This window comes from Seriola lalandi, unplaced genomic scaffold (assembly GCF_002814215.2).
Source record: "Seriola lalandi dorsalis isolate HSWRI2012SDOR001 ecotype SW California unplaced genomic scaffold, Sedor1 jcf7180002054388, whole genome shotgun sequence".
Lineage (NCBI taxonomy): Eukaryota > Metazoa > Chordata > Actinopteri > Carangiformes > Carangidae > Seriola > Seriola lalandi.
This window is the reverse complement of record NW_019524941.1, coordinates 50,962-64,238: the sequence shown is the minus strand read 5'-3', so window position 1 is coordinate 64,238 and position 13,277 is coordinate 50,962. Positions and strand designations below refer to the sequence as shown.

Below are 13,277 nucleotides of genomic sequence, written 5' to 3'. Positions count from 1 at the left end.
ATGCTAATAGGATGTCAGATATGTTGTTTAACTGATTGATTAATCTAATTCTTCCTTCTACCCTGACTTTGGACAGAAAATCATAGCACTTTCTCCACTTCCCTTATAATTAGCACCAAACTGCATCAGTCTTTCCTGGAAAAATCCTGGTGGTTCAGAGGGAAATACGACGTTTATATTATTGGACATTGACGAGGGAAGTTTCAAGGTAATTAGCTGGAAAATGGAAGGCCCATAAAATGAAGCGTGTTGCCATCAGTTTAACTCCTAAAGTTCAACTGCCGTCACTGTTTTCATACCTGACACTTCACACCTGAAACTGTCACTTCACCATGAACTGACACTTCGACTGCTTTCAGTGCTGATGTACGAACTGACAGTTCAACATCCTACAGGCTTAAATTTAAACTGAATTTTCTAACGTTATCACTAACAACACTTCTACTGCTTTCAGCTCTTATAGTTCAACTTACACTTCAACTTCTTTCAGCGCTTCTGCTTCAGCATGCACCTTATTACCCCGTCAGTCCCAGCAGAACGCCGGCGTCCTTCGCACTTTTAACTGAGGCCTACACACAAACCGATTGGTCTATCTTGCTGTCAATCAACACATCAGCGGCCCCGGTCCTCATGAACATAATGAACCATCACACTCGGCTGTAACCTCTGTGTGATTGTTGTCGTAGCGATCTTTTAATTTTACTTTGATAGGCTGAAGAACGGGCGACATCATTTCCCCCCTAAATCATATTTAGTTGCGAATGAAGACGTCATATGAGATGCAGATGTTTCAGTGGCAGGTGAATTCAACCATCAGCCACAGACGTGAGCCGTGATGAACACCTGAGCCTCCATACACAAGATTGGTTCTTATGCAACTGGAGGGTTAAATCCTGCCCATCACCAGCACAGATTACAGAGGGGGGGGGGGCATCAGCCATGCTTCACTTACATTTTAGGTTTTTAGCTCCAACTACGGCTCAATGTAATTTATGCTAATTACAAGCAGCCAGTGATTACAAAGTCAAGGGTCAAAGGTCACAGTGTTTTGATTATAAATGAGACTCTGGTAGCTCAGTGTTTGTCTTCAGTGAAGCTTCATCATGACTCAGCTGTGGTTGAGAGCGACTGTGGCCTCCAGAGAATCATCTGAATATGAACCACTTACACTTTGTGTTTGTTTGCCTGTGGCTGATTGTTGGTTTTTACATTTATATGATGTTTTATATTTTATTTTTATCTTTAGTACAAAGAGAACTGACTTTGACTCCATTATCGTTGATTGATGATCAGTTCTAGTGTGTTTCAGGAGAATTATCTCTACATATAACTGTTCTGTTTTTTCTCTTTACCAGGAAATGCAGAGGAGCCGACGGATGTTTTCCAGCCCTGAGTAGTGACTGCAGGCTGCACAACAACCTGCGCCAAGAAGGGAGGGATGTGCTGATGTTTTGCTTGCAGAGCTTGAGGTAAAGATGACGGTATGAACATTTTGATAAACTGGAAAAAACGATGATGACAAGAATAAGATTTTGAAAACGACCAGTGAATATTGTGCCGCTGGACACAGACGGCTGCTACTACACAGTTTCAGAAGCTCTGGTGGTATCTCATAATAATCATTTTGAAGGTTAGTGACTTGTTGGCAGTCAGCAGATTTAAACCATCAAAACCTCCCTTCACAAACCCTCTGACACCAGATATAACACCTGCATCACGTCTCCTACCAACAGCCCACACTGGTTTCTTTTAACCTGTTAGCAGACACCTCCATATCTCTGCACAACCCTGAATTCAATGTCTTCAAAATAAAATGTTACTGTTCTTTAAGCCCTAATCACAGCCACCAACCTACAACCAAAAAATGTGAAAATCTGAAAAGTAAAAGAGATTTTGATTTGCATAAAAAATGTCACCTTTGGAGCCACTTGTCTGAACCAGTTCTGTGTCGCAGCTGTTGCAGTGATGTGAAGAAGCTAAAACACTTTGCACAGAGAGAACCGGGAGACGTAGAGCTTTCAGACCGTGTAGAATATGTCAGGGTTGTGTGAAGACTGAGTCCGGTACAGACCAGAACCAGAACACACCTGCTGTAACTCCACCGAGGCCAAACGGTCCCAGGAGGCGGGAAGTTTTGTTTGTGTTTAACATGGTTTTCATCGTCATGACTGAAGACGTGATAAAAGCCTTAAAGATCCAGATTCTCTGAAAATGGAAAACACCGTTTCCTCTGGAGTCACTCACACTGTCGGCCCGGACGAGCTCAGACCCATCTTTGCTCTCTCGCTGCTTTCCCACTTTTTTCTGAGCAGCAGTGGAGGTTACAGCTGAGGACTGCCACTGTGTGTGTGTGTGTGTGTGTGTGTGTGTGTGTGTGTATATATATATATATATATATTTGTGTGTGTGTTATGTAACTTCCTCATCGCTTTGTTTCTCCTGCTCCCAGCGCTCGCCCAGCCTGTGCAGAGCGGAGCAGGGGTTACAGGGCTGCAGAAGGAAGCTCAGCTAATCACCTCGCCCGTCAGCGTCTCCAGAAATCGCAGGAAAACGTCTCCGTCTTCACGCTTGACAACCGGAGTCAGTGTTAATGCCAAAAGCTTCACTCAGCTGAGCTGCAGCGCCACATATTTACATCTGACAGTCACGTTTTAATGGTCCTAATCATGGCTGATGGGTGTGTGCGGTAACAGCAGTGTGTAATTAGTCGTGCTGCTGCAGCTCCTCAGCGATATTCCTTGTGTTGCTCCTGTCACGCAAAGCTTAACACACCCCCGGATTAAATGCTTTTATGAAGGTAAAAATAGAAACATGATAATGCATCACATGTAAATACTGTACTTCTAATGTGTGTTTATTTATATGAATGGTGGCGGCCTGAGATTACAGAGCGGTTTGGATTAGTCACTGAGTCGGTTTTTCACCATCTCTCAGCTCTCAGTGAAATGAGATGTCAATCAGTTCGACAGCAGCGACCGGATATTTTTGTCAGAGCACAAAAGTTTTTTAATCTTCTCCCAAGTTTTCGAAGGACGCGGTTTAAAAGTCGAAGCCGTCGCACCAACACGAGGCGTTTAAGGTCAAACGAAACACGATGGGAAAATCATTTAGGGATCAAATCTCCATGAGTTACACAGACAGCTGTTCAGGGGTAAATGGTGGTAGCTATGAAGAGATTAACAAAACTTTAATTTAAAACAATTTTGCTATTTGACATATTTTTAGAGCAACATGGTCAAAAATATCAGTTTTAAGAGAATCAAATGTACGAATTTCCTATTTTTCAATCTCTTATATTTTCATAAACTCAGTATATGATTTTTCTATGTTTGGTTGGGCACAAAAAAAAACATTTGAAGGCCTCACTTTGGAGCTTGATTTTTCACTATTTGATGACATTTTATAGACTTAAACATTATAAATGAATTGATAGATTTAAAGTCAGGCCTTACAGCTCCGTATTTTCTTCTTCTTCTGTGTTTTATTTGAAGTGTTGATCCATCAGAAGATATAAAACCATTTCAGTGTAGTTTTACATCTCCTCTCTCAGGCTTCTCTCTGTAGCTCTAGTAACAACAGGTTGGTGAGCCAATCAGAAGAGAGGAGGCTCTGAGCCTCTCTTCTGATTGGCTGACTGTTTTCTGACTGATCCAATAAAAATAAAGCAGATTTCAGGTAAAAACACTCAGAGAAACCAAATCTTACAAGGTTTAGATGGTAGGTCCAGGTGGGCGGGGCTTGGTGACTGCTTTGTTGTGACATCACAAAGTTCCAGAAGTCCTGACGGCTGGTTTTAAGGCTCAGTTTCTGAATACAGGCTGTGTGCATTTCTCTGTGGACTGAGGCTTTGATACTTTCACAGTATTAATATAGAAGCTAGAGCTGATCTATAATCACACTACACATGGACACAGACCTTTACACTGGAGGAGCTTTAAGTATTAGCTTGTGTTTTGATCTAGTTTTCACTTCATTATTGCTCCGACATTGCGTTCATGATTTCTGTTTGGCGTCTTGTCATTTTGTCATTTCCAGTCGACAGTCTCTGCAGTAATGTAACGTCTGTCACGTCAATGAGGAAATACGTTGATTTCAGAGCTGTCGACTTACATCTGTGTCAATCATGTTTGTGGCTCTGGCTCAGGAAGACGACGTCCCCATTCTTAATTTTGGCCTGCAACGCTCTGATTGGCTCAGCTGTTCTTCCAAACAGGGAAGCAGCTGTCAATGAGCACAACGTCAGACCTATTGGGAAGCTGAACAAATCAGGGATTAGGCTTTGTTATGTGTGAACTGAGCTGAGCGCTTCTGTCTGTCGCCGTCGGCTGCTGGATTTGGTGGCAAGGTTCTGGACGGCTCGTCAAAGGAACTGGACCCGGCCCAGTCCCTGGAAGGATTACTGAACGGGTTTACTGGGCAAGAGATCAGGGGGGAGTCTGGGAAGTGACTGTCAACATTTCTTGTGGTAAAGTTAATCAAACAACCACAAAGAAACACAAAACAACTACACACAGATGCGCCATTTTTTCTCTCCGTCCAGACGGCAGACGGCCATGACACATCTTTTCATGTGACTCTGGGTAAAACGGCTCGTGGGAATTTGCTTTAAGACCTTGAAACAATACTAATTTTAGAGTTATTTAAAATCCATCCATCCATCCATTAGCTTTACCTCTTATCTTTTGGAGGGTCACATGGGGCTGGAGCCAATCCCAGCTGACACTGGGCGACCAGCTGCTAATTAAAGTTATTAATGGACATCAGGGTAAAAGCATTTCCCACTGACATATTTATTCCTCAAAATGTCTGTGCCTTTACCCTCTAAAGTTTTGTGTCCATACAGAAACTGTCAGATCTAAACCTCAGCAGGTAATCCTGAAGAATTAAAGGTTGTTTTCCTGTATCCGTGGATGATGTTGACCCCCCCTCTTTGGTCGGGCCGCAGCCGAAGGCTTCCCCTAATTGGGATCTGCAGAGCGGCCGCCTGTTCACCAGATTACAACCACGGCTCTGCCAAAACGTACGAGTGTTGGACGGCGTCCCGGGACTCGTGGATTGTCCTTATATCCGGCTAATTGATGCGTCCAGCAGATAGCGAAGGCTAAAGAGCGGTTTAGTCTGATAAAGCCACACGGCAGGAAACAGTTGAGATGAGGCAGCAATATAGTGGTTAAACTACATGGCCAAAAGTATGTGGACACCAAAATATTAAATGTGATTGGATAAAGTACTCTCATAGGCTGTAGCATTAAGATTTTCCGTCCCAGGTACGGTACAGGCGTGTCCACATACTTTTGACCATATACAGATTTTTACATGCACAATCTACAGAAGTTAAAAATGTTATTCTTGAACTTTGAAGCTAAAACTGAGAGAACAATCTCACCACAAGGTCCATGTTGTAGCTGTTCCACAGCTTTCAGTCAAATCACATGATATTCATCATGAAGAGTTTGACCAGCTTTTTGAACTTTACGAACATGGACAGGAAGTCAATCAAATGGAAATTTGAAGATCTAAAACTGAGCAAACTCCACCTACTGATGAAGATCATGTGATGTGGTCAAAAGGCCAAGAATAGCGACTTAATTGTAGCTCAGCTTTTACTCAAATAAGAATTAAAGGTCTTAGAGGGACAGTCCGTAAGTCACAAGCCACATTCGTTTACACATACTCTGACTTTTTCCTCTAGCACCATCACCAGGTCACATTTTAATTCGTCCAATCCTTTAGTTAATAACCAAATTGTGTTTAGTGCTAATTAGCAAACATTATTATGCTGGCAAGCTAAACTGAAATGGTGAACATTGTACCTGCTGGACATCAACATGTTAGCATTGTCTTTGAGGCATCATAAAAGCCTTGAGGATAACATCTCCTTTGTTTTTAAGCACAAATGGGCCAAGTTTAATTACGGTACATTAGCTAATGAGCACATGTGCTGAGGTTTGTGAATGTATGAGAAGTTATAACGTCGTCCCAACACACAAAAGCCTTCACAGTTTATGCTCCTGTCATGTCACGTCATATTCGTGGGTTGTGATTGTGAACATTTGGCTTTGTTGATGCTCATATCGCCTTCAGCCACTGTTAACATACATACACGTTCACATCTGCCACTCCTTCACTTTCTGCTCAGGCATGAACATTTGAATATAACATGTAAAAAGGAGGAAATTGGTGAATCTGTCACTAGTGTTTACTGGTGTTTTTTAAAAAAAGAAGTCAGGCCTTAACAACCAATCGGGAGGATGCACAAGAGAGGATGGTGATAGAGGCTGTAATTACCCAGTGAAATCAGATGAAAGTAATAAAAGATGCAGGCTAACATGTACATTGGCTTTTGGTCGACTGCATCCAGATGCTGCACTGCTGGCGGTGTGTCGGCGAAGGTGAAGCCACGTGGAACTGCACGACAGATTTTTGTCCTGCACATTTCTGCGGACTGAGACGATGCTATATGACCGTTTTCTTCACGCAAAAAAAAAAACAAAACAAAAAACAAAACGACTGTTGTCCTGGTTGTAGAGTCCACATACTGTGGCAAACAGGAAAACAATTGAATAAACCAAAAATGTTATGTAATCTAACTGGATTCAGGCAGCGAGGAGACCTGGATCGCTCACAAAAATCAACAGAAGAGCCCCTGAAATGATTAAAGGCAGGAGGACAGAGCTGATGGATGATGAGATCAGCAGAAGCTGAGCCAAGATGATTTAACCAAAATAATAATAATTTTCAGATACTTGACAGGGTGGACTTAAATGTCCCATGAATGGGTAAATATTCACAAAGCATAAGATGCCCCCGGATTAAATATTCACACTGTATTAACCGAGTGTTGAATTCAGCCTGAATCACACGGCAGTGAAGGAGGTCAGTCAGTCGGTTAATGACCGAAAGTATTTGGACAGTCACATCTACACCAGTGTACATGTGTTGAGGTTGTTTTTCACGGCCCCAGTAAAGACAGAAATCTTAAAGGAGCTATTTGTAAGTTTTGCTATTGCTACGTAGCAAGCGTTAGCATTAACCGCTTGCATTAGGTGATAATATGTCCTCTGAACAGACTGGACGCAACAGCGACTCGGTATTGGAAAGTGATGAGATGCACTGCAGCTAGCTGGTTAGCATGCTAACTCTAAATAGAAGCAAAAAAAGAGGGTTTCTTTCTACCAAATAGAGGAATGAAGTTTGATGCTTAACTTGTAACTGATGTAAAAAGCTGTTAATGCTAACGCTAGTTATGAAGCAATAGTAAAACTTACAAATAGCTCCTTTAAGATGTCTCTTTAATGGGACCATGAAAAAAAAACCTTTAAATATCCGTCTAGAACAAACGTTACAAGTCAACTTCTACTGAAGTTAGCATGCTGACCAGCTAGCTGCAGTGCATCTCGTCCCTCTGCGATACCAGTCAATAAAACTTTCTATGCTTGGCTCAGGTGAAAAGGTTGATGCATGAATAAAAACAAAATGTGACAAAGAGCAGTGGAAACTAACTCCACCTGGTTTTCCATCATCTGAGCTTCAATGGATCTTTGAATGACCTCATCTTCTTCTGCAGCTCCATCAGCTGTTTCCCTCCATCAACCAGTCGACTCATGTCCACACATCAGCAGAGGAGGGAAACAACGTTCATTTGCAGATTATCTTTTAAAACTTGGTTAAAATTTTTCCTACATTTTGAAACTTCCCTTCGGTAACGCACCCCTCCCTCCCCAGCCACGGGTCGCATCTTCAAACGTATTTCAGAGATCTCACAAATACTGTCTGCTTGAAATAATAACAAGTCTGTTGAAGCAAAAACCAACATTTTCATCCAATATTTGCAGAGATTTCACAGGCCACTGACTTAACCCACATCCTAAAGAGGAAGAGCAGAGCCGGGTGTCGACGTCTGTGAAAATATTGGATGTAGATTTTGGTTTCACCCCAGTGAACAAAAGCAAGAATCTGTGAGATCACAATAATCGCTGAACGACTTGAAGAGACAGTTTTCCCAGTTGTGGTCTGAACAGAACCAAATCCAACATCTGTGGGAAGAACTGGATCACCAACACACAGCGGGCCCCTCCCCTTTCAACACCTCCACTGTCACACCTTCAAGTCAACAACTGAGCACAATGGAGCTTGTTTTAAATAAATAAATTGACGTTGATCAGTTAAAGGTTCAAAGCCTCTGCAGTAAATCTCTCTCAGCCTCCGACTCTGACTCTGCTGGCAGATCTCCAGTCAGTTACTAACACACACTTATCCTGATGTAATGATCACAGTCGTCCTCACTCTGCTCTGTCAGTCCGTATCATTATCCTCTAAACAACCATAATGTCTGCAGTGTTGACTTCACGCAGCTGCTTATAGACTGATACATTAAAGCACAGTCTGTATTAAAGGACTATACCTGTTTTTTTTAACCATTTCATCATAAAATGTACAATTTACATTGAAGAACATTTTCCAAAGAAAGATCAACCTTTTTAGATGTTTACATTTTTTTTATTTATTCTTCTTCAATTTAATCTAATTTAATTTTTTACATATGTATCTTATTTTGTGTAAAAAAACATAATCCATTATAAGGATTTTCCATGTGTGTTATTTGTTTTATTGTTTGGTTGCCAAACTGTGAAATGGATGGAAACCAAAGCATGTTTTAAAAAGTCTAAAACACTACAGTGAACTTATTTTAAAATTAAATTAAATATTTTACATTTGTCTAAAGTGTAGTTAACTACAGCACAAAAAAACTCCTGTTTGGTCCTTTAAGACGCCCCATGTCCCACCTCTGCCCATGTCTCTCAGGACAGGAAGAGGTAACACTCACCGTAGCAGCTGATTGGCTACACACCTGTCGACTGCAGCTTTGAACCAAACTTAACTGCAGGATCGTCTCAGAGGAATGAATCACCACCACCTGCACTCAGCTGCTCTACAAACCTCTGCATGTGCATTCATCAATTCCCCCATTCACACAAACACATCACCTCTGTGACGCAGTAACCGGCTTTGAAAAGTTTCCAACTTGTCAAACTGTTCAAACAAAACAGAGACTCGGTCAAACTGCCTTTGGGTCGTTTTCTAGCAACAACTTTCTTTGTTTAAGCTTCTCAAATGAAACTGTTTTATGTGACATGTGTGACACAGGACTGAATATCGTTGGGTTGGTGGTAACCATAAAAAACAAGTGATAAATCAAAAAAAAGTTAAAGTACAGAAGTATTATCAGCAAAATGTACAAATATCTAAAGTAAAAGTACTTGTTCTGATTAATCCTGAGTCACTGATGCTTCAGCAGCATTTTACTGTTGGAGCTGCTTTAACTACATCACATACACTAACATCCACTGGCTCCCAACCTGGGGGTCGGGCCCCTCCAAAGGGTCACCAGATAAATCTGAAGGGTCATCAGGTGATTAATGCGACAGGAAAAAAAAAAAGTTTTGAGTCACTATTTTTTCTTTCTTCTTTCTTTTGTATATTTTTTTTTGTCTTTTTGTGAAACACTGGGTTTCAAGTGAAACCATGTCACTACACAGATATTTTATGAGTCACAAGACAGTGGTGGAAATTAACTAAGTACATTTACTCAAGTATTTTTGGGGTACTTGCACTTTATTGGAGTATTTCCATTTTATGCTACTTTATACTTCCACTACATTTCAGGGGGAAATATTATGATATATCTGCGATAAACTCATATAAGACAATTTACTGGTCCATCTCTCATCACAGGAGGGAAACAAGTGGTTTAATCTTTAACAAGATATTGTATCTTAAAAGTTTATCATGTTTTCTTAAATGTAAAATCTTAACCTGTAAAATAAAGTAACACTAATTGTAATGCAGTAAAAAGTACAATATTTCCCTCTGAAATGTGGAGTAGAAGTATTATGTAGCAGGAAATGGAATAAAATGAAGTAAACTACAAGCACTTCAAAGTAAAGTACTCAAATATCTGGTCTTTTTTTCTCTCCACCACTGGTTACAGATTTATGTCTATAGTATGGAACTTGGACATGAGGGTTTAATTCGGTCCCTAATTACACTCCATACATGAGGAGCTGTCCTTTCAGCACTGGTGCTGAATTTATGGAGTGATTTTAGGGACAAAACTGCTCCATATCTGGACATAACTGATGCTTTTCAAAGAATTCCCATCAAATAAAAACACATTTTTAACCCAAACTGAGTTAAAAAATAATCAGCTGTTTGCTTCAGGACACTAACCTGGTATCAGTGTTGCTTGATCTCTCCAGATGGTCTCTGCGCTGTCCTCTTTTCTTGGCTGTCACTCCTTCGGTTCACATACTTCCACATTATGTCCTTTTTTTTTTTTTTCTTAAAAATTCAAAAAGTCTTCTTTCTTTAGTTTCAAACGAAGATAAACAAGGCTGTTGTTCAACGTCTACAAATCTTCTCTTTAGGTTCTCTGAGGGTGAAAAAGGAAAAGTGTTTCACCTCTTTGACAGAACCTGAGTGGAGGAGAACAGCTGTCTGCATCTCAAAAAAATATACTTGTTTTCTTTTTTTGTTCTTGTTCCTCAAAATCTACAATAACACCATAATCCAATTCATAAACAGTAGGCCTATGGGAAATATGTACAGATTTGCTGCAACTTTTCAGTGTAAACATAACGACTAAATGTTGGGAGGATACGAAAAAAAAACAAAAATTTGGCTTTTTCTTTTGTTGCACTACAGAGTATGGACTGTTTCCTACATTATGTACAAAGAGTACAGTACTAGTTGGTGCTGTTAATCCTCTCCTGATGTCAAGTAATTATTCCAAGTCCTGCTTGTCCTTGATTATCTGTAGCACAGGCTACATGTCCTATTTTCCCTCCTCAAACTAATTCATCCATGAGTTAATGTTCTTTAGGTGTTCCTACTTTATTAAAGGGCCACTGTGTTGCATCACATGCACCGTGGTTTGTTCATAAACTCCTCAGTTTTTCCACTAACGGATGTGCTCAGGGATTAAAATGTGCTTTTTATAAATGAACCCCAGTCGCTCTTAAAACTTTTCAGGATTGAGATGTGTTGATCCTCCTGGCTGCCATGTGCAAAGACTTAAGAGCCCATTAACGGGGGTTTATTCTACACAACTATGGGCCTTAATAGTTTTAAATAAAGTGAGGGCTGCAGGTCTGCAGGTCTACAGGTCTGTCTCCCGCGTGTCCAGGCAGAAAGCGTAAAGGGATCTCTTGAAGTCCATGCTGCTGTTCGCCTTGATGTTCGCCTTCTCCGCCGAAGCGGCCGCGTCGTTGTTCTCCACGTCCTGCGACTTGGTTGACGATTTACTCCCTTTGCGTTTGAGCTCGGGGCTCGCGCGGCCGCTGTTGGGCTCGTCCTTCAGGGAGGACTGGTCCTGGTCCGTCTCCCGGTGGTAGAAGTAGTTGAAGTTGGACACGATGACCGGCACCGGCAGCGCGATGGTGAGCACGCCGGCGATGGCGCACAGCGAGCCCACGATCTTTCCCCCGACCGTCACCGGCCTCATGTCGCCGTAGCCCACGGTTGTCATGGTGACCACGGCCCACCAGAAGGCGTCAGGGATGCTGGAGAAGTGCGACTCCGGCTCGTCCGCCTCTGCAAAGTACACGGCGCTGGAGAAGAGGATGACTCCGATGAAGAGGAAGAAGATGAGGAGGCCCAGCTCCCGCATGCTGGCTTTCAGGGTCTGCCCCAGGATCTGGAGCCCCTTGGAGTGTCTGGAGAGCTTGAAGATCCTGAAGACCCGGACCAGGCGGATGACCCTCAGGATGGCCAGAGACATGGCCTGCTGGCCGTTCTGGTGCTCCTGGCCCTGCTGCTCCGCCAGCTCCGTGCCCACTGTGATGAAGTAAGGCATGATGGACATGATGTCGATGATGTTCATGATGGTCTTGGAGAACTCGGACTTACTCGGGCACGCGAAGAAGCGCACGAAGAGCTCGAACGTGAACCAGATGACGCATGTGGTCTCGATGATGAAGAAGGGGTCGGTGAAGGTGAGGGACGGCCGGGGCGCGGTGCTGTTGTCCAGCCGGCTGGTGACCGGCAGCTCCCTCTCATCCCTGAACTCCGGCAGCGTCTCCAGGCAGAAGGTGATGATGGATATGGTGATGACGATCACGGACACGATGGCGATGCCCCGGGCCGGACTGGAGCTCTCCGGGTACTCGAATATGAGCCAGACCTGTTTCTGGAACTCGTTCTGAGGCAGCGGCTTCTCCTCCTCCTTTATAAACCCCTCATCCTCGCGAAACCTCTCCATGGCCTCCTCCCCCAGCTGATAAAACCTAATCTCATCCGCGAACACATCGATGGACACATTGACAGGTCTCCGGATCTTCCCCCCCGACTGATAGAAATACAAAATCCCGTCAAAACTCGGCCTGTTGCGGTCGAAGAAGTACTCGTTCCGGAGCGGGTCGAAGTATTTTATCCTCTTGGTCGGATCTCCCAGTAAAGTGTCCGGGAACTGGTTGAGGGTGCCCAGCTGGGTCTCGTACCTCAGCCCGGCTATGTTGATGAGCACCCTCTCGTTGCTCTCCGTGTCCATGTCCATGTCCAGCATGTCCTCGTCGAACAGATGAGGACTGTGGTCCGCGCGTAAAAGCGCATCCATGGCGTTCTCGCTGCAGCTGAAAGTGTTGTTCATGTCGTTGATTTTCCAGGAGCTCTGGAGCTGATGCTGCTGCCGCGGCTGCTGAGGACTCCCCCGGGTGTTCAGCTCCTTGCTGTAGTCCTCTCCCAGTCCAGTTTGAACGAAGCCCGACTGAGGGACATCCAGCGCGTTCCGGCAGCTCTCCTCGGCATTGTTGCCTCCACCTCCACCTCCACCGCTCCCTTTAGCGCCGCCGTTCTCAAAACTCACCAAGGCTATCTCCATTCCGCAGCCATCCACAGTTAATGTGTGAAAAATAAAAGAGACTTGTTGAGCTGCGGCGCGAAGACCATCCTCTCCGATATTTGTTCAGGAAATCAAAAGTTAAAATAATAAATAATAACCTGCAGCAGATGGAGCTGACCGGTGGATCAGGGCCGGGCTCCTCTTTACATCAGTGCATATGTGCTGTTGTTGTTAAGGCTTAAAGCCGCCGCTGCTCTGGATGAAGTAAATATTAAAAGCAGAGGAGAAGGAGGAGACCTCTCTCTCTCTCTCTCTCTCTCTCTCTCTCTCTCTCTCTCTCTCTCTCTCTGGGGGCGGAGACGCGCTCAGTTTGTTCTCTGGGTTTATGGAAGTGGCCACATGCTGTCACACTATCAGCTGAACGGTTCACATTTTCTAT

The 13,277-nt window shown here is 43.3% G+C and overlaps 1 protein-coding gene across 1 annotated transcript in view; it reads right to left on the bottom strand.

The window, feature by feature from the left end:
- LOC111657219 (potassium voltage-gated channel subfamily A member 5) overlaps nucleotides 1–13,076 on the bottom strand; it is a 36,396-nt gene extending 23,320 nt beyond the window's left edge. The window contains exon 1 of the mRNA XM_023409310.2: nucleotides 10,231–13,076. Coding sequence (XP_023265078.1) covers nucleotides 11,159–12,877 — 1,719 coding nt within the window. The 5' untranslated portion in view covers nucleotides 12,878–13,076 and the 3' untranslated portion in view covers nucleotides 10,231–11,158. The remainder of the gene's footprint in view (nucleotides 1–10,230) is intronic.
- Between the last annotated feature and the right edge of the window lie 201 nt (nucleotides 13,077–13,277).